This window comes from Pseudomyrmex gracilis, unplaced genomic scaffold (assembly GCF_002006095.1).
Source record: "Pseudomyrmex gracilis isolate BER0280 unplaced genomic scaffold, ASM200609v1 scaffold_102, whole genome shotgun sequence".
Lineage (NCBI taxonomy): Eukaryota > Metazoa > Arthropoda > Insecta > Hymenoptera > Formicidae > Pseudomyrmex > Pseudomyrmex gracilis.
In genome coordinates this window covers 261,264-287,212 of record NW_018020686.1, presented here as the reverse complement: position 1 = coordinate 287,212, position 25,949 = coordinate 261,264, and the positions used below count along the sequence as shown (strand labels likewise).

The 25,949-nt window shown below is 45.0% G+C and overlaps 2 protein-coding genes across 3 annotated transcripts in view; both read right to left on the bottom strand.

Annotated features, from left to right (window-relative positions):
- The window catches only part of LOC109855930 (phosphatase and actin regulator 2), a 146,352-nt gene extending 120,478 nt beyond the window's left edge, over positions 1-25,874 (bottom strand). The window contains exon 1 of one of the 2 annotated variants that reach the window (XM_020430657.1): positions 25,683-25,874. In XM_020430657.1, coding sequence (XP_020286246.1) covers positions 25,683-25,734 — 52 coding nt within the window. In that variant the 5' untranslated portion in view covers positions 25,735-25,874. Of the gene's footprint in view, positions 1-9,361; positions 9,540-25,682 lie in introns of those variants that run through there. The other variant, XM_020430658.1, reaches the window with a different exon arrangement.
- A 36-nt stretch (positions 25,875-25,910) lies between these two features.
- Positions 25,911-25,949, bottom strand: part of LOC109855942 (myotubularin-related protein DDB_G0290005-like) — a 48,578-nt gene continuing 48,539 nt past the window's right edge. The window contains exon 5 of the mRNA XM_020430682.1: positions 25,911-25,944. Within this exon, the coding sequence (XP_020286271.1) occupies positions 25,911-25,944 (34 nt within the window). The remainder of the gene's footprint in view (positions 25,945-25,949) is intronic.

Below are 25,949 nucleotides of genomic sequence, written 5' to 3'. Positions count from 1 at the left end.
ACACACACACACACACGCGCACACACGATGTGCTTCACACGTGCATATTTGACGCGAGTAAAGCACGTAGGTAGCAAAAAAACGCGCACCGAAGTGTTTGCGGTGATCATCACGTGATCGCGTCGTATCTCTTTCGGTCTCTCCGCTCCGAAATGTAAGCGGAAATGTGCGCGGGCACACACATCGGCGGCGCGGGAGCTGTGGAGAAAAAAATATAATAAAGTATTACGGGAAACACGTCGATTCCACGTCGTTTCGATCGATCGACGGAACTCCTCGCTCGAAAGAGACATAGACGTTGTGCAAATGTATAAACTCGCGCGAATCGATCGCGCGCGATGTGCGTTCTCATCGTTGGCGCTCTTCCACTTTAGAGACAGAGCGATGAATCGCGAATCCACGTGGGTTCTCATCGCGAACCGTGGAAAAAACTATTAAGCTCCTCCCTATCGACGTAGAAAAGAAGAATCAGATAAAATTCTGACCTGGCGAGCGTCGCCAGTTTCGAACTGTTCGCTGTTTCCCCCTTTCTTTGACGAAGTCGGAAGATTGATGATTGGAGCGAGAGATAAAGCCGATAAAAAATGATTAATTGCGTAAACACACACGCACACGCACACACTGACGGCTGCGCTGCGTCAAGTTTTACAATAAAATGTTTCCGATGATATCGGGGAAAAAAACAAATCACACAATCACGCGCACGTAACGAAAGTGTGACGAGAGAGAATTTTTTTTAAGTACAGCGCGCGTTTTCCTTCGCGCAAATAAGGCGAACAATGTTGAGAGAACTCGCGTTTTTCCAAAAAAAAAAACTTCTATTATCCACGTATTTGACAAGCGCGATTCGCGAAACCCATCCATCTCTGATCGTCTACCTCCGCGTCGTTTCGATTACGGCAATTAAAGGAAAGTAAAACCGTTTGCCGAGAGAAACTGCGACGTTTCGCTCGCTCGTTTGTGAGAGACGCGTCTTTTTTTTTTTTTGGACACGAACGACCGCGTTTCTCGCGCAAACGCGAAAAATAGGAAATTCGTCATACGACGGGGGGGGATCATTACGAGTATCTCGACAGAGTATAGCGTTGCACAGATATTACAAAAGAAAAAAAAACAAACTATACCAAGCGAGTGAAAAACTTGATAAAAACGACGAGATTTATGCCGCAATTAAAATCACCATTTGTATTTAAATTAAAAAAAAAAAAAAAAAAAAAAAGAAAAAAAAACGAGAATCGCAGGATAAAAAACTCGCCCTTGATACGCGGAGATTGAGAACGCGTTGAACGAGAACGTAGAGCGAGCCATAAATTACATCGCGTACCTACCACGATCCCGTTTTCGTTCGCGGTCGAATCCTGTTCGGTATGCAACGCGCGACGGGACGAGAGAAGCTCGCGCGGTTTAAAGAGGGTAATCCCGTGTATAAACCGGAGGAGAGAGAAAAGGAAATCGGGGGGTGATTTACATCTTGAGAACGCGACACCGCAAGTTAGGTCGCGGCGCGATTTTATCCGGGGATCTAATCGAATAAGAGAAGAAAACGGTTCTCGGGGGGAGAGAGAGAGAGAGAGAACGTTGATACTCTGACTTTCTTAACGCGTTAAAATGGAATAAGCGATAATCCTCTCGATCTGTTCGCGTTAAACCCAAAGTCAGAGAATACGTTTTCAGACGAGCCAATTTATATCTATAGCCAATAAATTCGAGTTGATTAATCGATCGATGACGTGACAAATGTCACTGTGTATCTTCGAGAGAGAGAGAGAGAGAGAGAGAGAACTCGATAGAGAGGAATATTCGCTACTTGACGCGCTCGTTACAAACGCGCATCAATGTTGCACGGGACGAAATGAGATGTAACTATCGACCGCGCGCGCGTTTATGACACTCAACTAGGTTCCGCCGCCACGATCGTTTCTGATATTGCTCATGTTAATTTTACGAGTCATTCAAAATGTATCCAGCATTCGTGCCACGCTCCGAATATATTTCTCTCTCTCTCTCTCTCTCTCTCTCTCTCTCTCTCTTGAACACACAAAGTGACGGGAACGAATAAATTATTCCACATCTATACAGAGCCGGTTTCCGTACAATATATACAATATTTATCTTCCCGTTATTTCCCAGAAGACAAATACAAATTGTTTCGTGATTTCAACACGGCCACTTCGCAAGAAGAAGAATGTTCGGGGAAGAAGAAACTCGCGCGGTATTTCGAAAATACCGAAATGGGATCTGGGGTATGAACGCGCAAAAGGATAGCTTTTCTTTCGCGATAATCTTTGCGAGCGAACGGGGAGATAAACAGGGAGGGAGGGGGAGATTCAGGTCGATAATTTAAAACTCCGCCTTTCTCCATTTACGGCGTTCCGATCAAAGCAAACTCTGAAGAGAGGACTAATCAGCGGATGGAGGCCGCGAATGAGATTGCGAATTTCAGCGGAATCTTTTATCTGAATTAAACTGCAATTTTGCGAGCGCGTGCGCGCGCGTAAATTCACATGATTCTTCTCGCGTTCCTCGCGGCTTCGAGCACTACTATCTAATCGGTGTATTCACCTAGAGCGTTATTGTTTTGCGCCTCGCGCACAGAAATAACCGACCAACGCGCGAACGGCAAGAATTTGTCTTTTGTTTAAAAAAAAAAACGTTTAAACGCATTTTTCCGCAAGTTGTATTTTTTTAAAATAAATTCCAAGAATAATGTCTCTCTAAAAATAAAAAAAACGTTATTTCTTCTCGAAAAAATGAAAGAACAAAACTATTGAAATTTGTAGAAAAATGTGAAAGAACAAACAACACTGAGAGAATATAGAGATAAAATATAGAATCTGCGTTTTTTTTTTTTTTTTTTTTGTCGCGAACTGACTTGTCCGAACTGACCGGTGGTGAAACGCCGCGAGCGGACTCGATAATCTTATGCCGAGCGCTACTTCGCGCGTCATAAAGCGCGTGCGGGAAATCAAGCTGATAGGTCGATACGTTCCGCCGCGCGTTCCGGAACGTTGAATGCCGAATTGCCCTGCGGTCGTCAGATAATGTGCGGAATCTATCCGTCGAATCCAGGTCGCAGTTCGCCGACCTACCTAACGCCGATGACGTAAGACTCGTGACGTATATATACGCGGTGCATCACTCGAGAAATCAAAGCTAATCGGCCAGTAACTCTCTAACCCTATCGCGTGTCGGGACGATTTTTTTTTTTTTTTTATTGCAAAAGAAATCCACCCCCGGGAATCCGCTCAAAGCAATTGTCGAGAGAGTCCGCATTGTGTCACACACACGTGTTTATTATATCGTACCAAGAATATATATTCGATAAAAGAGTCGCGGTATAAAGAAAGAGAAAGAGAGAGAGAGAGAGAGAGATCGAACGCGATCATTTAAGGGATAAAAGAGCAGGAAACACACCTCACAGTACAGCTCGCCTCGACCTTTATATATAGCGAAGCTAAGCGCGATGAAATGCATTAGAAATGGTCCTTTGATCTATTCTGAGATCCGCGCGCGCGCGCACACGCGCGTACCGATGCGATGTTGAAATATTACGCGTGTGACGATACACACGTTGCGCGCGCGCGCGCACGGCGTGCACGTACGTATCAGCCGCCCTCGCGCGCGCTTACACGACGAACGCGCACGGGACACGTTCGTTGAACTCTGACCCGGAAACAACACGACGACGACGGCGCGGCCGCTTTGTGTGTTTGGCCTTCGACAACAGGTCGACGAGGTACGTACACACAGGGTACACATACCCATCAAAACCGGGGGACTGGGTGCAAACGAAAGAAACGTAGGATGATGTTTCATGAAACGTGTGGCGCGTCGAAAAGCGCCGCCCTCTCGGAAAGAGGCGATTCTCTAACGATCTCTCGACGCTTTATCCGGCGCGCGTGTCGCTTTAAAACCGATATTAATCTGTCCGCTTTGCGGTTAAGTCCAAGTGCTGGCGCGAAAAGAAAATCTAAAAAAAAAAATAATAAAATCGTCGAACCGCGTTGCGTTAATGTAAAAAAAACATTAACGAGCACCGATAATAAACAGCCGAGGTTATAGCCTGAAGGCGCCACTTCCTCCAGCGCCATTTGAGAGCGACATCGATTGAACGTGCTGAAAGTGCCACTAGCTCGGATCGCACACAAGATCTGGTTAACCCTCTATATGGGCCCATGTAACTTTCAAGTCACAAGCTAATATATCCACATTTTACCAAATAGTTTTAGTTTTTTTTTCACAAGATGATGTATACGTCTTAATTATACACACAGAAAAATGCATACTGTATCAAGTATATAATAAGTTTATATATCCGCAAATATATTATAAGATTTTCGTAAGTATTTAATTTACTCAAAATACAAATTTACTAAGATTTAGAGTGTATTTTGAGTAAATTAAATACTTACAAAGATCTTATAATATATTTGCGGATATATAAACTTATTATATACTTGATACAGTATGCATTTTTCTGTGTGTATAATGCCTCTGAAATAACCAATAACAATATTGATGACGGTTGGCAGCACCGTCAACCTGAAATGTCAAAATAAATACCTTGCAAGTTATATTTAAGAAAAAAATTCGGCACATAGAGGGTTAAACGCCCCCGAGCACATTCCGAGCAAACTTTCGAAACGCCTAATATAGGCTATCTCACAAAATGATTGATATACAAAAAAAAGTCATGAAATATTCCGATGACAAATAAATTCCGATTATCGCCGACGATCGTGAGAAACTTCCAACTCTCCACCGTCAACGAACACGTCTGTTATCGACTTATCGTTCCGCGACGAATAACTCGGTTACAGATACGTTGGAGTGATTCTAAGTCAGGAACTGACTTTTAAATTTCGGTCAACTCTCAATTTCTCCTCTCGATCTCTATATATATATAACGAACGAGAATAGAATCTGGAAACACAGATACCAAATCATTTAGTCCGAGAGAGATTAGTTAACGCTAATTCCAGATTGATTATCGGAAAACCCGGCGTGCACACATACACGCGCGCGCGCACACGTGAGATGTAACGTTGCGTGTTGGCTAGCGACGGGACACGCGCCTTCCCTCACGGGAAGAACTCTCGGGGAGAGAACAAGGTATATTTAAACGAGAGGGATGAAGACGGGAGAAAGAGAGAGAGACAGAGAGAGAGAGAGAGAGAGAGAGAGAGAGAGAGAGAGAGAGAGAGAGAGAGAGAAGGAGAGAATTTCGCGACTGAAATTCCCGAGATATCGCACGTACCGCAACCGCGTGCTTGCGCGAATGTCTATTACAGAAGGCAGGAGGTTCACGTGTAATCTCCTGTCCTCCCCCCTACCCCCCGTTCGATCCTTAACTACACGGCGTTGTTCGAACTACGTCAGTGAGTGCCTCGCGTGTGGGCGGGTGCAAATATTATTATCCGCATAGACAACCGATATCGATCGGCGCGTAAATTGTTTATAAAGAGAAGAATAAGCGCGCGCGCGCGCGCGCGCAAATCGGTTTTGTTGAAAACGATGTATCGCGCGTAAAATTCCGCGACGAGGAGGAGATCGGCGGAAGAGTATAAATGTCAATTTTCTCGGGCTTTCATTTCAATTCGCAAAACGAGAGAGGATTCGCGCTGACGAGATACGACGAGATAAACTTTCATATCTCTCGGCATTGTAAACAGATTTGCACATTTATCTGCAATTTTTTATCTTTTAGCGAAGCGTTATACTTCGTTCCGCCACGGATTTTTCCTTCCTCGCGAATTTGTTTAGACACAAAATTGGGAGAGAGGTAGCTCTCCCCGGCTAATTGTAATTGCAATTTTATTTACCGCTTGCGTTCTCTCTCTCTCTCTGTTGCATTTTCTAATTTTTCGCTATCTGCACCCGCTTTTTGCTTTTCGTTGCGTGATAACTTCCTTTTGTTTTTTCCTTGTTTCTTTTTAATTTATTTTACATTGTTATCTACGCTCGCGCGCGCGTGCGCGCACGTTACACGTGCGAATGAAACTATTGTTTTGCTTTACACGCGCGAGAAGATGTTGACTACCGTTCTCCCCGTAAAAAGTTTTTCGTTCGCAAATTATCGGACGTTGTGACGAAAATTCTCGCGGTAATTCTCGCTAATTTTACGACTTAAGCGATTGACACGTATGCATAAGAGCCGTCGAGAATTTTATATAATTTTTCCCTTCAACGTCACGATTCATTAGTCACAGAGTGGTTGGTCATTACAATTTCTATGGTCGTTTCTCCTTTATGACAACGACTACGGGCGAGTATATATCTCTCGTGCAATCGTCCTCCCGGCGAAGTACTTCACGTTGATGTTCCACGACAATGCGTAACTCTGAAAGCGTCTTCTCGAGAACTCAGACGGTCTCAAAAGTCTCATTCGCGAAACGCGAATGTTTTCCGGAGGAGACGCACAAAACAACAAAGTCTCTTCCGGAATAACCGCTCGCGTCGCAATTGTGCGTTGGCGCTTCACCAATGCGCGCGCGAGTTCCACAAAGCGGACCGTCTACTTTGTTTATCGGATTAAAAAAACAAACAAAAGACACACGAGATCGAACGCACAATCGCAAAAGAAACACTCGCCGAAATAAAGAAAAAATAACCCGATCGATTTGCATACGCGGCGGTGTAGAAAATCGCGGTCCGAAGAATAAAAAAAAAAAACTTGAACTCTAAATTAAAAAAAAAAAAAAAAACAGAAAATTGAGTTCTTCTGAATTTATTCGCGGAGAGAGCGCGTCACAGTGCGAAACGACCGCGACTTATATTTGAAATATTAAACAAACCTCGATTTGTGTGTTGCGCGTTTTTAAATAGACGTGAATATTTTATGCTCAGCGTTTCCGAGGGATTACAAACGCGAAAATTAGAAGCGTATTGAAAACCTCTCGATTGAGATTTATCGGGTAATTATTTTCGAGCGAGATACCCATAACGTTATTTACACGCGCGCGTGCGAATTTGAAAATCGCACAGCCGCGCAATTTGTTGCGCGAAATTTTGGTCCGGTCCGCGGCTAATTTTAGCCTGACAAAAAGGGATGCAAAAACTTCATTTGCAGACCCTTAGATCTTGAAAGCATTGATTCTGGAAATTAGGTCACACGCCACTGAATCGTGTATAACTCCCGAGCGTGTCTGAAAATGTAGCGACACACAGCGAGAGAGATAGAGAGAGAGAGAGAGAGAGAGACAAGTGACAAAGAGCGCGGATATATTATTAGCCAAAGTTATAAAGTTCCAATAACGGGATTAAAATATAAAACGAAAGTCAACATTCGATAATTCGATTAGCTTTTCTTCTCGATTGTTTTCGTATATTTAACCGCGATGGGGGTGAATAAGTATTTTGATAAAAACTCTTGCGGGGGGAACGCGCGCGAAATAACAAGCAACATATATCGAATCGCTCACGTGCGCGTGAAATTTTTTACGCGAGAATACGTATTTATCGGTTGCGCCGTCGGCAAAACAAAAACTGCTTATCTGCGGAGAGCGCCGGAACAATAAAATTTTACGTCTGTGTGTTACCCCCGGTGCCAGTTTAGATAAAACTTTCACGCGCAAGAGCGGATCCCCCGGACTTCTTGTGCGACCGGTCATTGTCTAACCGTCGCAAATTCAGTCCATCCAATTACAAGAGCAACCAAGAGAGCGAACGTTCTTTAATTTACATGTGTTCAACGATTATGCGCTATACAGACCTCTCCGTGTGTACGCACACAACACACGATCGTTTTTCGTATACACGTATCATCGATTCGCGCATATAAATTTCTTTTCGCAACTTGTTGTGATCTCTAAACAATCAAGTTCCGTTTAAGAAAAGTTTATATTTCCAAAAATATGCGCGCGCGAGGAACGCGCACATTCGAGCGCACATTGCGTTCGCGCGTTGAATATATACCCCCCCCCCCCGATACGCACAATGACGTTTCGAACTTGACACACGTTTCAAACTCGTACGCTCTCCTTACGCACGAGCGAGCGCGTACGGCGCGTGTCAGTCAGCGAGCAATTCCAATTAGAATAATCAAATCGATAACCACCGGGCGCGATAACCACCACGGCGCGCCATATTGCATCGCGCGCTAATCCGAGAGCGCGTATAAAATACGTGACACACGTCGTCGTCGTCGCCGCGCCGCGTGCCGTAACGCGCGACACGTGATGTAATTTCACGTTGCGCGCGCGAAATCAAGGACTCTCGTCGCGCGGCATGCGACTTAATATCGCCGTACGGTATCGCGCGCGTACGTTTTACGGCTTGTGTGACGATAGAGGATGAAGTGTCGCGTGGGGACAAGGTCGTCGCCATCAACGACGACGACGACACCGGTCGTTTCACGCGCCCCCCTCCCCCCATCCCCCCGTTAACGCCAAGTGGAGACCGTTCAGGGCCATTGGCTGTGCATCACCCGGATCGCGCTCTCGTTGTCCGACACTTCATCCACCACAGCCCGGGGGATCAAGTACCCGTCTCGGAGGCTTCAACCAAGTCGGCTCGTCGTTGCCGCCGCTCCTCCTTTCGGTTATGCGGAAAGCTCTCCACTTGGAAATCGATCGAGCCTTTCCACGAGCCTTTACCCCCCCGAGCCTAAACCGGCGATTAAACGCTTACTCCTCGCCCCCCTCCTCCCCCTCCCCCCGTTCCCTCCGGTTAACGGATCCCGCGCGGAACTACTAATTGAAACGGCTCGTTGCCCGGATCCCCGTCGGTCCGGTGACGCGCGAGTTATATCGCGAGAGAGAGAGAGAGAGAGAGAGACCCCTCCCTCTCTCCCTCCCGCTGTGCGATCGCGTTCAACCCTCCTCTTATATATAAAGTTCATTAGCAATTTGTCTCCGTTCTACTAACAAAGCAGCGTATCTTTCAAAATAAAACAAAAACAAAAACAAAAAACAAAGATGCATACGATGAGATTGCGAGATAAATAAAATAAATTCTCAAATTGAGAAAATGTCGCAAACAAAGCACAAACGAAATCATCATCAGCAGCTACTGCAAAAAAATTCGTTCCTCACAGCGCGTTTCGTTCTCTAACGTTTCTCGCTTTTCATGCATGAATGAGATGACAATTACGACTGGGAAAATCGCGAACACGACACACACGAAGCGGGAGATGGAAGACACAAGGTGGCCTCCGGGGAAAGCGGAGGAGAGAGACGAGATGGAAAAGGTGGTCGCGCAGCAACTGCAGCCAAGCGTCAATGAAATTAGGTTAACGGAGAGAGCGAATTAGTCTCTCGTTTATATTGTACGGTGTACAGAGTGAAGGAGATGGGAACGAGAGGAAAGAGAAAAAGAGAGATAGAGAGAGAGAGAGAGAGAGAGAGAGAAAGAGAGTGCACACCTTTTCGTCGTCGCCGCATAAAACACCACTGCAGCATCAAACATCACACTCCTCTGGACTGCGATTGGTCGAGAGGTCACCGACTCCGAGGCGCGGATTACTGGCTCGTTGTCGTCGCGTGCTTCTCGCCAGCATGCGTCCCCGTCCACGCTGCACGCCGGCGCATCCTCACTCGATCAAGATCACTGTGTGATGTCCGATCTGTGATGCACACTCTCGCGCGAGAGAGATAAGCCCCGGAGATTAAATTTCGCCGATGCGCGCCTCGAACACGTACGACGACGACGACGACGACGCGACAACGACAACGACGCGGTGTAATCGTGCGAGCGAATCGCGAATAATAGCGCTGCTCCGTGTGCGCTTGTCTGTGAGCGAACAATAATTCATCCGGTTCCGCGAACTGGATCGCACAACAGAGAAGAAATATATATATCGGGTGAATGCAATTATTGATAATAAATGTTTTCAGATATAATCATGAAGCAGATAAAATTATAAAACAGATTCTAAAAAAAAAAAAAAAAGAAACTTGTAATTAAAATTTTATTAAAAATTACACCGACGTGTACAATCCAATTATAGCCTTTTTTCTTTTAATTATCAAGTAAGGGGCGCGCCTCACACAACGTTCATAAATAAATGTTAATTAATTACATATTACTTTTATGCACGACTGTGAAGTTGTTTTTATATCTGATATAATTCTTTTTCCTTTATATGTGCATAGGATATGGTTATACAACCGGAAGAGAGAGATGATTCTTTCAAAGAAATGGTGGAATAAAATTTTTATCGCGCGAGACGAGAATTTTTTGATAAAATCAAAGATAAACAAATTGATACGTCATTGGATGCTTTGGGCGCGCCTTAAGCGTCCGTTCTTTTTTTATCGTTCTTTAAATGTGGAACAATGACGGAACTGGCGCTCAGAGCGTGTGAACGCCCTAAATCGAACGCATCTATATCTATTGTATATGATATTGCCATCGATGTATGTATCGCAATACGTCGTTAAATAATTGATGCGAAGTCAACATCGCATTTTGGAAAAGAGTTGCGAATTAACTGCGAGCGCGTTTTATCATCGCGTGTATATTCGATATTCAAACACGTGCTCGGGCAACGTATGTGCGGCCAACGTAAACACGCGGTTTATCAACGGGATGCAGCCGTCGCGGTGACCAAAACGCCGATAAGAAACGCGAATCTGTCGGGAACACCTTGCGTTTCCAAGAAAAAAAAAAATGAAATTACGCTCGTCGTCGCGAGCGTAAAACGAAGTTCTCGTAAGACTGTACACGCGAAATATTGTGAAACAGCGCGCGCGGCGCTGGTTACTTGCACAACTATCTCTCTCTCTCTCTCTCGATACCGGAAACGCGAATTGCAATTTTGTCAAATTACGAAATATATGACTTGTAAATCTGCAAATTACAAATCCGTCTCTCTCTATATATATGTTCTTTAATTATTTGTTACGCAATGATTGCAACATCGTAAGACTTCGGTAACAACGCCCGCGATCGCTACGCAGATCTCCAGGTGCTGCGTCGCCAACCGTGAAACCAAGTAAGCAAGACTTACAAATGTTTCGTACGTGCTCCTTTACTTTCGCACAAACAAAACAAAATACGACGGAAAGTTGGATCACGTCGTCGTAACCGCGAGCTTCGTGCAACTGAAAATTGAAAAGAAACGAAAAGAAGCGCGCGCGCGGGAGGGGGGAGGGGAAGAAGAAGAATTTTCTGAACACATCCGGGGCGGGGTGGTGTATCCAGTGACCTCAGCTACCACTGCTACGTTGGGTCGCCGGGTCACGCGGATATACCCGGGTCGACGCATGGCGCCTCGGTCAAAGCACTCTTTTGCGACAATTTGGAACCGAGAAACAAGGACAATCGGCGATCGGTACCCCCAAGCGCCGTACCACCGCGCGCCCAACGAGGATCACCTCGTTGCGAATCCGCGGGAGCGAAAAACTTGCGTGACCCACTTCGCGAGTTGTCGGGCGACAACCGTGTGCGCGGTTCTCTACCGCGATACAATCCCGCCGCGTATAGCGAGAGAATCGAGCCCCCCGCGTGCGTTTTTCGCGAGTTGTATATTCGATCACGCGGAGAGAAAAGGTCGAAGGGCGCAGTGAGGCAAGAAAGTTGAGGCACGTACATCTCAACGATATATACGGTACAAATGTATGACGCGCGCGCGAGAGACTCGGATCCACACAACTCACTCACGAGCGACGACGACAAAACCAACGAGTTTTTCGTATTTTCTTTCTGAGAGAAAGCAAATTCGCGGAGGAACGGAGGAACGACGCGACGTGCGAATTTCTTCTTTCGCCAATTTCAAGAAGAGTCGCACCACGAGTGGCGCAAGATCCACCAGGCAGACGACGCGCGCGATTCGCGTTTCGATCTCACGACGCGCGTCGTCGTTCCGTCGATCTCACGTCGAGCCGCCGCCGCCGCCGCCGCCGCCGCGGTGGTTTGTCGCGTTCAAGCCCCGACATTTTTTTTGGGAGAGAAATCGAACGCGAATTTCCGCGATATCTCACGATTTTTTTTTATCAGATCCATAAAAAATCCCCGAACGGGGGGGAGCAGCACACCACTGTGTTACCAAGCACGAACAGAGAGAGAGCGCGCGCGCGCTTCAGTAGGTCGAAGTGAGGTTACGCGGCGCGTTGAGGTCGGCTGGTGACTGACTCTCTCCGGGCGTCGCGACGCCGACGCCACCTTTGCGCGCTGGCTTCCCCCCATCGGGCGAGCTCGACCCCCTCGACTCGGGGCCGGCGGCTGGCTCTCACCCTCCCCCTCTGTGTGCCGCTGCTAACCCTCTCCTCGCGTGCAGCTGCAACCCGCCGTCGTGGATTATACCGACCTACCATATCACCGGGACCTATCCGCGACCAAGCACCTGCTGCGCGAGCCCTCCAAAGTGGCTGACCAACGCCGAAGCGGCTCGATACTTCTTCGAGGATCGTTCCGCGCGCGATAATTTCTCGTCGCATTTCACATCGATTCGTTCTTGTCTCTCTCTCTTTCTCTCTCTCTCTCTCTCTGTCTCTCGCAAATTAAAGATCCAAGCATCTCTCGTGGAAAAACCCCGGTTGAAAGATCGAAAGCGCACTTTTCAGCAGGCGAGATGGTACGGGGCTTTGTGTCATTCAACGCACAACTTTATTCATTCAGAGCAGTCTTTTTTCCCTCGCGGAGAAAGAAAGGGCGTAGCGTTTCACGCTTATCGCGCTTGATTACTGAACTTTTTAACCGGTACACAACCGGATGAAGAAAGAGCGCGAGAATTGCTTTTTTTTTTTTTTTGCCGAGGAGGAGGAGGAGGCCGAGCTTAGAAATTTATATACACACAACGATATTGATTAAACTTTCGCGAGCGAGAGAGATTTTTATCTACGCTGTGAAAAGGTCTTCTCAATAAAAAGGTGACCGGTTCAGGTTTCTCTTTCCATTTTAAGTATACTTCCTCTCCCGTCGTCGTCGTCGTCGTCGTCTATATCGCCGGTAGGTCAAACTCACTCAAACGACCTACTTATGCAGGTAAGTATTTAAAGAGCTGCGCGAATATATATTCGCAAAACGTCCCCCGATCTCTCCCCGAGACTAAGGAATTATAACAGCGAGAGAGATACGTACCCCACCTCTCTCTCTCGTTAACTCTCTCCGTGTGAACTCGGCGCGCGCGCGCGCGCGGAAGATCCAGAAGACCCGACGACGATGACAGACACCGGTAACCGCTAATTTTCGTCACACGGCTTTAAATGGGTTACAACATGTGCACTTCCGCGCGGCGACGACGTCTCGCTCGATATTCAACTCGTGGCATCTCGTTTCGGAGAACGAGAGAATTCGTTCATTTATTTATTTTGAAAGAGGATGAGGGTAAATTGGTATATTTCACGTATATGAGATGCAAACCAAGCGTTCTGTGTGAATTTTCGGAGTAAATTTAATTCGAATTTCCATGTGTATTAATTTACACGTTTAAGAGAAATATATATGTATATATACGTGTACGTGTACAATTGCACGTACATTTGCGGCATATTGACTCGCGTCGATCTTGATACTTAGTTAGGAATTTACTATCGTTTTGTGCGAAAAAACACAACCGACGTGTGTTTGTCTCTTTTTGTTTTAGAAATAAAATCTATTGCACAAAGAAACGAGTTATTACGTTTGAAAACGATCATTTCTACGTTTTCAAATTAAAACGGTGCTTATTCCGCGATTTATTAACGCGAAGCGCGTGATTGTGAATATTTGTGCGATTCTTATAAAATGTTTGTGTCGCGGCAATCATATGAATTAAGTATCAAATCGCAAGAATGTCGAAAGTGTCGATATTCGAACACGAAAAAAAGAATAGACAAAACTCTATCAAATCGAGAAAAATATCTCGGCGGAAAAAATCGAGAAAAAAAAACATGAAAATCACACGAAGTGTCATATGAGAAAAGCTTTTTCTGAAAATTACAAAGAGGGAGAAGGGACGGAGCTAAGCGGTTTCCGCAAACAGTAGTAGCGCGACTCGTCCTAGCTTGTGAAAGATGCAAGAATACCGACGTAGTCGCAGGGCTTAATGAAGACGGAGGTATGATAAGAGACAGTGCGTGCGAAAGTCGAGATCAAAGAATATGGATGGCGCACAAAGGTGCGCGCCTTTTGTAACGTCTGGCGGTATTAAACTTTCAATTGCAGAGAAGCTGCAATTAAGAGTGACAAAAGCTGCGCGCGGATTGCCGGAAGAGGAAGTACTTTTTTTTTTTATTATCCGAGTTCGGGTGTCCAGAGTAATCTTTTTCGTGGCTCAAAGCGGATCTACGACCGGCTAATGACACTTCTTTCGACAACGAAAAAAAAATATATATATATATATATATACACACAGAAAATATTTCACAGACGCAATCTCAAATCGCGTTAATAACAGTACGGAGTTTTTGAACGAAGATTAAATTAAACAATTTTCACAATAAGTTTATATAATCAAGCGTACTCACGACTTGTTACCCAAAGACAAAACACACAGAAACACTCGTGACCGCCTAGTTTGTACGTACCTGAAATGAAAAAAAGAAAATAGTTGTGTGAAAATTGACGACATTTTTTGTGTCACGGGGTTTCAAAAATAAATTTCTATTTGGCATCACATTTTACGCCAATTGTTTTTCAAGAGCAACCAGAAAATGCACTTTCAAAATATTGCATATTCAAAATATTTGAGAAAAAAGTCGAGATATCGACCGCGATGCCGATTGTGTTATCGTTACTTCGTGTACACTTCAACGCTTCAAATTGTTGCAGAGAAATTGCAAAGAAAAATCTCCCCTCACTGTGGGAACGAGTATTATTTTTGCGCAAACAAAAATTAATTTAAAACCAACACACCGCGAAATTAAAAAAATCAAATTTCCCTCTATCAAGAGGTTAATAATACATAATCTTTGCATTATTTTACCGTGTTGTATTAATACAATTTGTGTACTGAGAACACAAAAGGGATTTTGTGTTCTGTGACAAAAATATATATCCGTGTCGCGATTTGTGTTTTCGAATCAAAAGCACTCCACCAAGTGCTTGACACGGGACGTTATTCGAGGAAGACACGCGGCGGGTTTCGAACGTCAAAGCGCGTCAATAATGAAACGATACGAACGCCGCGTGTTCGAACAATTTTCACCATTGTCGCAATTGTTCGAGCGAACGGTGCGATGTTTAATGTGTGTGCGCGCGCGCACACACATTCACGACGAAAAATAACATGTGACGCTTTATCGTGTCCCCGTGATTACCTCCCGCCTGGTGGGGTACATCTCTTTATATTTAAACGACAAGTGCTCGACTCTTGTACTCCCACGACGGTGACCGTTTTTCAAAGCGATCGCGCCTCGCTTGGACGACTCGCGTGCAAACATGCTTATATAGTTGATCGACATACACACACACACACACACGCAACGCAATACATATATTGCTTGGTATATCGTATACGTGTGCCGAGACTACTTGGCCGACACATCGATTTCCAATTCGCTGACTATATACCAACGTCCGCGCGCAAAACCGCTAAGTTTATCGCGCCGACGTCGAAGGAACGCAATCCAGACGATCTTAACCTCCAACCGGGGGTATAAATCCGTCGCGCGGTTTGGTCCGCGCGAATAAATTATTCGACATTGTGTTCCACGTCGGAACGCTGTGCACGCTGTGTGTACGCGTGCGTTATTCAAATTAAGCTTCGCGAGAAACGGAATAACTGAGGGGATGGTACAACTGTTGCATTACACACGCGGCGAACCGCCGCGCGTTTGTCTCTTCGTGGGGAGATTGCTTTGATACCGGCTTCCTGGAAATTAATTGAAGTGATTGTGTGTGTGTGTGTGTGTGTGTGGGTTTCATGAACATTTTACCACACAGGAGAAGAGAAATATGTAAATCTGTCCTTAGTCATCAACAAAATTGCGTTACAGCTTCAAAAGTTGTAATTCCGTTTCCTCGATCAAATAAATTCGTTTGTTTCGCAAACAAATCACGTTATTTGTTAATCCTTCGCACATAGACATGGATCTCTCCAGACTCACTCAAAAAGTTCAAACCGATGTCTCTCTCCAGTAAAAATTAGTTAAATAGTTTTTTTTTTTTTTTTAAACAATTACATCTTTGAAACTACTAGAGATTTTTTTTCAATTTGTCTTTTTGTTTTGATCGACGCAGAATCGTTCAAAACTGTCGATTCAAAAAAACAACGCGCGCTGAAAAAATATTACTTTTTCGCGGAGATATTCGATTTTAAAATCGCGCGGGTCTCACAGACCCCGGTCTGTGTATTACTTACAGCCGTCATGTTTCGAAGTCTGCACGCGCGAAGAGTTGATATAAATTTATCGTATTCTCAAACGTGCGACACAAGATAGCAGCGATATTACTTCTCGACGAAGAGAAAACTAAACTTCCGAACTTCTCTCCCGCGAAGTTGCCGCGAGTCAGACGGGAGTTAGCCGCGCGTACTCAATCCGGAGGAAAAGTTTCGTTTCTCGCTGGACTAGATGATGCGCAACTAGCCCGATCGGTTCGCACGATATGTATTTGCGATTTAAAATAACGTACAAGTATATTCGTTGGGAATACGCTGAGAAAAAGAACGAGCGTGATGCATCGACAGACTCGCGCGCGCGCGCGCGCGAGTGAAAGATCGTTCGTGAGAAGAAAATCCTTTCGCTGGCGCACGTGAAAGATTGCGACGGGCCGAAAACATTTCGCCGGTCCGCTTGAAAAATTCCTACCGCGGGCTCGACGCGCTCCCGTTCCTGGTGGAGCTTTCGCGCACAGACAGACGGGATGAATGATACATCCCGCCGTTTCTCATTCCGCGCTACCTCATTTCACACCGCCCCCCGTCGTCCCGCCCCATCACTTACATCCCACCCGGATCCCATCGTGAAAAAATATTTACGCAGAGAAGCGCGCGCTCGGGGAAAAGTCTCTCGTCGGAGAAGAAACGTCGTCGCGCTCGCCGCCGCCGCAAAAGCGTCCGGAGAAATTTTCAAGTTCGCAATTTCACGTCCCGACAGAAGGGATTTCTCCATTCTTCTGAGGAGCAGACGGTTTCTCGAAAGTTTTCCTCTCAAATTTGTCCTCGTCACTGAAATCTCATCTCGCCGCCATTCCGCGAACTTTGGTATTGTCGAAATTTTGCTCTCTCTCTCTCTCTCTCTTTCTCTCTCTTCGAACAGAGAATAGAGATTTAATATTCTATGCTTCACGTGGTACGCGACTTATAAGCGAATCAATCGGTAGCGCGACGCGCGGAGAGACCGACGAGTGCTCTTCGAAATTACGTTGCAACAGACTTCCTCTTCCTCCTCCCCCCCACCCTTTCCCCGTTTCGGGAACTTGCGCACGTGTGTGCGAGCGTGTATGTACGTTATATTTTCGACAGGGTGTACGTTTCGGCCACTCGACCGATCCGCATCAAACGCTTCAAGTACAGTAGCGGTACACTTCTAGAATTACCCTCAAGCACTCTCCGGCTACAACCTTCGAGAGAGAGAGAGAGAGAGAGACAGTTCGTCGACCCCTACGTCGACGGTCAGGTGCGCGATGCGAAATTTACGAGGGAAATTCCGCGAGCCACGCGAACGTTACGCCGAAGACGCAATTTCCTCGCCCGCATTCCGCAAATTACTGCGCGCGAAACGTAACTTCCTTTATCACGCTCGCGCGCCGAATTTTCCATCACGCGCGCGTATCTTTCGGTGGAACAAAAAAAAAAAAAAAAAACACATTCCAATGTTGATCGCACGAGATGCATTTTTCCGGCCCTTTGTGTTTATTATCGCGGAATTTGACCGACTCGCGCGTCACGATGACGAACGCCGACGTCTCTCTCTCTCTCTCCCCGATACTCTGTCGCGTATCGCAGAATTTTCCGCGATACTGTACACGTGAAACATTTTCTTCGCGGAACCGCGATCGATATCAACCTCGAGTTGACGTGTATATTTCCTCCGCGTACGTCGTTTGTAGTACGCGCGAGGGCTCTCTGCGTATACACGTTAAAAAAAAAAAAAAAAAGAAAAAAAAAACTAGATGCGATCGCTCCTAATCAAGTCAGTGGATTTATTGCCGCGAGCGAGATGCCTTTATGAAATTGCGAAATCCATTAATCTCGTATATATAATTTTCCGCGGGGAGCAGGGTTGCTTGCGCCTTTTTCGATCACCATGATGCATTTCTCTGTTACGTGTTATATATTTACGTACGCCGTCGCACGGCGTATATTTTCAAGTAAGAGCGAAATACATCGATAAAGTTTTCACGAGAGCGAAAACTGGCGATTTCATTACATGAAATATTCCGCGATATGGAACAGTTTTTGCCGTTTTCCATCAACGTGTGTACGTAATCTGCGGCTAAACGGTGAACTGACGCCGACGACGGGGAACGAAGCGGAAAAACGATAGAACGAGAGGAAACGGCGGAAAGAAGGGCGAAAAACACGAAAAACAGAGAGCGCGCGCGCTTTCTGATATATAAGGAAGTTGACGCCATAAACCGGAAGCGCACCGAACACGTGTCGGTGAGATATGTATAGAAATTCAATACAACTTTAAAATGCGCGTCTCTCTCCCAAGCCTGTCCGTTGCACAATTCCCGGAGGCGGGAGTGTGTAAGCGCGAAAAAAGTTTTTCCGGCCACCCGGTAGGCCGAGCGCGTCGAAACTTCGCGTTCGGGGATGTGACGTGGTACATGCATCCTCCTCGGACACGAACGCGAAATCCATTTTTCTACATCAGAGAACAGGAACGAAAGGATATATATGGAATGAACGAAATATTACAGCAGAGTTGGGGGACATGTAGCTGCTGGCGTTACAAATCATGCCCCCCGTCTGGTTTTTAACAAGAATCAACTCGGAGAAGACAACGGAATTTTTCTTCAAAGCGCGTCCAAGCAAACAACGTCGGAGAGAATCGCGCGTTCTTAGTTTTAAAGAAATTTATGGGGTGTCGCATTTTTCAAAAAATTGCTCGTATATATGTATTCTCGAACTGCCGCGAAACTTCGATTTTTCATCGTTCGAGAATCGCCGTGAACGGCGTGAGAGCAGCGAAAAATATGAGAGAGAAAATGGGGAAAGTCGTTCGAGCGAAAATTCAAATGTTCTTCGCTAGAACAGATTCGAGTCCGTTGCTCGGCGCGTGCTCGCAAGTGCTCTGCAAAGGTTAGGTTAAAATCGCTGTCTACGCTAAGTGAATCTTCCCGCCGTTATCAATGCGATTCAATTTTCCACTTTATCCCCTTAAAACTATCCTCTTCTACCCTCTTCTTGCGTCACATTAATGGAACCTGGAAAGGTATGTGTCGCGAGCCAAACTCCATTTTTTCTGACCGCAACCTTCAAGGCGTGCGAAATTCTCGTACACAGTAACAAGAGAGATTATGAAGATTCTTTTGTGAGACCGAGCGGGGATAAAAAAATTTTTATTGAAGTCGCCGCTTTTTCTCAAACTCGCGCTTGCGCTAACTACAAATACGAGAAAAGTCTCGCTCCGCAAGACGCTCTAATAAGGTCGCGACTTCGTGCGAAGCTTCTACTTGTAACTTTCATTTTTTTTTCTCGTCTAATTTGACAAATAAAAAAAAAAAAAAAAAAAATGTAAATATAAAATTCGCGGAAGACAATATTGCGTTTGAAACAGAGAAAAACTCCCTCTCTTGCATCTCTCGTAATCTCGAACGTATACACGTAATTTGACAAGACGCGAAACGATAATTTTTTCGTTCACGTGTGACGACACGTTATTTCGACGTTGCAATATCGCGATATTGACATGTTTTTTTTTTGTTTCTTTTTGTTTTTTTTTGTTTTTTTTTTTGCAAAACGAGCAAATCAAAACCAGTTTTGTACACCGGAAAATAATAGTCGCAGTGTTTGTACTTCGGCGAATGTATCAACACGTCCGCTCTCTCGTGCGATATTGATTTTCCATAACTTTCTCGCGAAAAAAAAAATCACTTTGACGAATAGCTGAGACGCGAGAATTCAAAAATTCTTTTCGCTGACTAAAAAAAATTTTGCCGCGTCGCGAATGCGGTGTGTGGGATTGAAAATCGAGGAAAACCGACTGTGATCAGCGAGTCAGTGAAATTCCCTCTTAATTCGTTCGCGAATTCTATCGGTGGCGAAAGTGTTTCGAGAACGCAACGGAAGATTGCCTTGCCGCGAAATCACAGCTTGCGAAGGAACAGAGATACGCGCCGAGATTGAGATACGACGTACACTTCGAATTTATTTGGAAGAGAAGAAAAGGGGACGGGGAAGAGAAATTCCCGGGAAACGCTAACGTGCTCGGGCGCGTCGGGAAGAGTGAATTTCGTCGTCGTCAACGTCGGCGTAAGGTTTCACGACGGCCCTGCGTCAATATCGATCCGCAAGCAGTTCTCTTTCTCTTTCTCTCCGTCTCCGCGTCTTTCTCTCGCTGGTCTCTCTCTTTCTCTCTTTCTGTCTCGTCGTCTCTTTGCACCGACAGCCTATATGTTGGCGGAAAGTATACCACGCGACGGCTACACAGGAAAACAGGAAAACCTTTTTCCCAATGAAATATGAACATTACTATGTCCCTTGTTTTTCAATGTTTGAATTATTAAACGTCCCGCTCTCTCGCGTCTTTATCTGTTTTACATCAACAGACGAGAAAGAAAAACGTTAATTTCAAACTCGCGTGAAATGTCAACGTGCATAAAAAAAAGCACATTATATCCATCTCGGCCGGTTAAAAAAAAAAAAAAAAAAAAGATAAAAATAAATTTTATACAATGCATTATAATGCATTAACATAATCTCTTTAATTGAACGAAAAAAATTGAAAATTTGATACAAGACAGAAACGCGACAAGTGAAACGTGACACGTGAGAAATTCCGAGAAAGAATGTCCTCGGTCGGGAAAATGATACACAGTTGTATCATTTTTCAAGTTGAAAGAAAAAGAAACCGCTTGACAGAAACTTCAAGTGTGTGCGAAGTTTTCCACGATCAGACGAATGATTCGCAATCGTGTTAAATAACGTACGCGATCGGACAGATTGAATTCAGACGCCGCTACTCTCTCTCTCTTTCTCTCTTTCTCTCTTGCCTAGAAGACTATCGACCGTACGTGGCGATATTAGCCACGGTTGAGTTGCCGGCGTGGCTCGGAAATGAAAAAATATATTGCCCGCCGTGGAGCAGAAACATCCGGCCCGAACGAATGGCGTCCCATTTTTTTTTTCTATCTTTTTATTTTTCGTCGCCCAAGATAAAAAACAATTTACGCGCGAGCTCGTGTTTTTTCACACATATTTCAATTTCTTTTCGTCGTCGAAGACGACCTTGGTTGCTCGACCACCGCAACAATATATCGAAATATTGCAGAACACGTGAAACGATAATTGAAGTAAATTGAATTTTAAAAAAATATATATACACATATACACAGGATGAGAGAGGTTTTCTTTCGGAAAATGTGTGTAAGAGTTTTGTGACGGGAAAAATTGTTTGAGCGAGATTAGATCTTACGAACCGCAATCGTAGCGATTAACGATCCGGCGCCAATTTGAATCTTTTCCACCGGCAGGGCCGCAGACGGAAGAGCTTCAACGGACGGCGGAGAGGCGACGGAAGAGAGGCATCGTAGGCTCTCTCGTTCCAGGGACGTATCGATCGCAGTTTGTGCCTATGCTTCTTGCCTGCGAGACAAACGAGGAACCGAGCGCGCATAATGTCGAGAGCGCGCGTGTACACGGCGCACTTCGCTCCCGTGTTTGCCCGCCTTCCCCTCGTCGTGCTTGTCACGAAACAGGGTGTAATTCGCGCCCTCGTGTAACCACTCCCTTCTCCTCGTCGTCTTCCAACGGGTGTTTAACGACCAAGAAAATTCCAAAAAGTCCAGCTCGACATCGCCGTCGGGCGCAGACGGTCGCGTTTACGAAGGTCGTTGCCTTTAACGCGAATTTTACCCCGCGCTACCCTTACCCGCGAATCTAACCGAGGATATTCGCAAATCGCTTGTTAAAAAAAAAAGAAAAAAACGCGAAGAGAATCTTTAAATATACAAGTTTCCAAATAGACGCGAAGTGTTAAATAAATATTTATCAATGACAATCCGGCGTTGAAGGTTCTAAACTGTATGTTGGACACGTAGAGACACACACATCGAGTCTCCCCCCCGAATAAAATAATCGGATAAAAGACTTGAGGAGAATTTCCCATCTGTGCGAACGTAACGTAAAGCCGTGAATTAAACATCGCGCCAACAAGGTCAATTTTGCGGGAAATTGTCTCGTCCGTGTAGTTTTTTTTTTTTTTTTTTTTTTTTTTTTTTTTTTTTTTTTTTTTTCACTTTTCGCTCGATACATCCGCGTGGCGGGGACGGATTTCAGTCGATAATATTTGTGCGTGCTAGTACACACACACACATTGTTGCCGTAAGAATCGTTCGTCGGAGACAGCGCAATAAATATGGAATGAGGGCCCTACCGCCGCGCATTAATTCCGCGGATCCGCCATTATTCAGGTTCCCTCTGCAAATCCTCGATACATTATCGAACGTGATACGCGCGCATATGACGACCGTCCCTAATCCCGGTCCTTCGGGAGAACAGAGAGGCTCGGGGAAGGCTCTACGTGTACATCACGGATAACACAAGTATGTAAATACATTTCGAAAATGCTCGAAGAAAACGTAAACTATCAAAACACAACAATCTATATATTGCAATATACATATATATATAAACGCGCGCACAAGTTTCTGAAAGAAAAGACTTCTTTTATTTACTTTTCATTAGAGGATCGCCGTCAGTGACGACATTTAACGCGATTGGTTCTAACAAGTTTTCGACGCGAAAGAGAAATTCGATTTTCCGAAGAAAAACAAGATACTGAAAAAGACGGTCGATCATTAAATTTACGTTCGCCAGCGCAAAACGATGTAATACGTGACATACCGACAGAGTTCGCGTTTTTCTCTTCCTCCTCTTCTTCTTCCCGTCTATACCGAATTAAGGATCGAGGCAGCTGGCTCTTTCAACTCTCTCCGCGCCGTGCGCGGAGAATAACCCGTCACCGGTAACAGGTGCCGGAGGCTTATTGTGCATCGGCACCCTAATGCACTTGCGAGCTCGTCGGATGTTGCTGGTTGCGAACGATGTAACGCGACGTCGTCGCGGTTTTTCGCGCGCGCGCGCGAGAGAGTGAGGGAAAGGAAGAAAAATGCGCCCCGATGCGCGTCCGTGTGCCGCTGAAATATTACGCTCGGTGCACGAAATATCTTTGAGAGCATGATTTCGCACTTTCCTTTGAAGTAAGTTACGGCGAATATATACACGTACAGCGCCGCCGCCGCTGCCGCCGATACTCGGAAAGAAAAAGCAAGAAAAGAGAGCAAACGTAACGCGAGATTCGCGAGATATGCAAAAATATATTTTTCCCCGATACCCCGCGGCAATGCCGAATAAACACGTCGTTCTTCGGTAAAAAAAAAAAAAAAGAAAAAATGGATTTATTGACACGCCCTTTTGCTCTCTTTATCGACAACTGCGTTAAAACATCATTGAACTTGCGCTCGAGAAAACATCGAATTTTTATTCAATATTTACGCGTGTGTAATTCATCACGAATAAATAGAAAGATGTAACATTTGATAATAAAATAACGGTCCGTGATTCAAATCTAAGCGAGAATGATGAATGAAAGCGACTGATAAACATCTACGAGCGTAAGAAATATTGATGTTGTTTAATAATTTTTATATTATTATGTTCACAATTGCGACTGAAGAAGACTCCAGTTAGAGTCAAAATATTTTGCGTATTTTTTATATTACTTATGTTAAAGCTTTGATCATTAAATCATTATATTATTATATTAATATCTTTTTTTGGCTCGATGTGACCTTTTTCATTTGCTAATTTGTATTTACATTACGAGCAATTTTCTGTTAATTTATTACATTTTTCTTAATAATTTTTATTTCTTTCTCTATGTGTTAAAAAAATCACCCGACAACATCGTCGCGCGTCGCAAAAGAGCCAATGTTCAGCCCTTCGATCTTGGGCGGAGTTTGCGGTTTGGAAGTTGCAGCATGAACGAACCTTGCGATATCGCATTACCAGATCGAATAATGTGATTTTTAGGGTTTCAGTTTAGACCCAAAGAAGGAAACCCAACAATCTTGTCCAATAAAACAATACAATAGCTATACTCTTGTATAGATAGACGGCCGTTCAAAACACGAAATTGGATTCTTCACGAAAAGCTAGCTTTGCCGTTGTAACATTTGTGAAATAAACAAATCACTCGATCACAAATGTAATCGATTTTAAAGTGTAAAATGTTTTATGCGAACGTTGAAAAATACGAATTCGGTGATAAAATATTCCCAAAGTATCAACGCGAATAATTGGAAAGCACGTAATTTGATACACTAACTCGGTTGAAAAAGAAATCGGCTCGTAAAAAGTTGTGTAGGTGTGTAGATTCTCGAATTCTCTCGAAAGTTTCGCAGTTTCCACACGCGAGACCGATCCCTGTGAGAAATTTAATCGTACATGGACTGCGCGATTGTATTCGGTAGTCCATTAACGTTACCTCCGGCACATGATGCTCTGTAATTAGGTCATCGCTTATGCTCACATCGCTCACGTTTCGAGGTGCTCGATGATATAATGCGAGACCGGCGCTGGCTTACATATTCGATGACAATTCGCGTAAAGAGCAGATTTTTTTCCCTCCCCTCCAAAAAGAAGAGTATATATTTTGTTCGCGATATGTTGTAATTTATCCACGGAGAAGGTGGTACACGTTTTGCGCGAAACAGAAATTCATATCGCGATACGTAAAATATGCAAACACAGACGATGATACACACTACGTTTTACCGAAGATTAAAATTAACATTAAACGCATTAAATTCTCTCGAAAAAAAAAAAAAAAAAACATTCGCGAGAGAGAAGTTACGTGAAATAAAATTTATCTTATATTTTCGCGCGCGCGCACCTCGTTAGTATCATTTATGAGACCGCACGGAGACGCGGGGAGGAGGGGTGGATCAATACGAGTACGCAATTAGATCTTGTTTTGCGAATATACACATGTTAGCATGCTTACGGTAAATGTTCATGTCACGGACGCAACGGGTAATTCACAATGATGTTTTTCGAAGTTAGATTTATGGCTCGGCAAAATATCTCGCGTAACAAAAGCGGGGATGCGAAACGGAAGAACGATTTATTCGCTCCGCGTCTGCGTGCAATATCGATGCACGCGGCGAATCCCGTGTGTATCTACCTAAATTGGTTTGTCTACCGCACCGTAGAATCTATCCTCGCAAGTAACAGAAAATCGAACGCCTCTTTCTCTCTCTCTCTCTCTTTCTCTCTCTCTCAAGCCGCCGAATAATCGCGTATATCTCGTACACGTTTTTATTCTTAGCCCTTCCCGCGTTTTCGTCGAGCAAATTGTGTATTCGAACAAAGAAACTTAAAGATTCAAAAATCGAAACGAGATATTCTCTTATATTCATTCGACGACCTCACTACTTCTCGACAGAAGATAAATAACAGTTTCAGTTTGTCGCGATAACATCACGACGGTACATATCAAGAGAGTCGAGATTCGACGAAAAATATTATTTATTGCTATATCGCTTGGTTCTTGCAAATTCATCCTCCGCGTACATACGCGCGCGCGCGAGAAGAACTTGGCAACTTGGCGCGCGTATGCGCGAAATCATATCGATGTTCGCGTTCTTACCTTGCGTGCTGCCGTTGGGCTGGCCGGCTTGCTGCGGTATCCCGGGATACATGGGCGAGGGATGGGGCGACGGTTGATTGCTGCTGGGCGGTCCTGCGGAATGCGGGTTGGCAGTCGTCGGGGTCGGCGTGATCGAGGGTGCTGTTTGCTGGGGTTGCTGCACGTTGCCGATGGACGTAGGTGTAGCCGCCGGGGTGCCGTCGCCCGCGCCTCCGGTCCCGCCTCCGGTCACGGCGCCCCCGGTCGGTTGTTGCTGTTGCTGCTGCT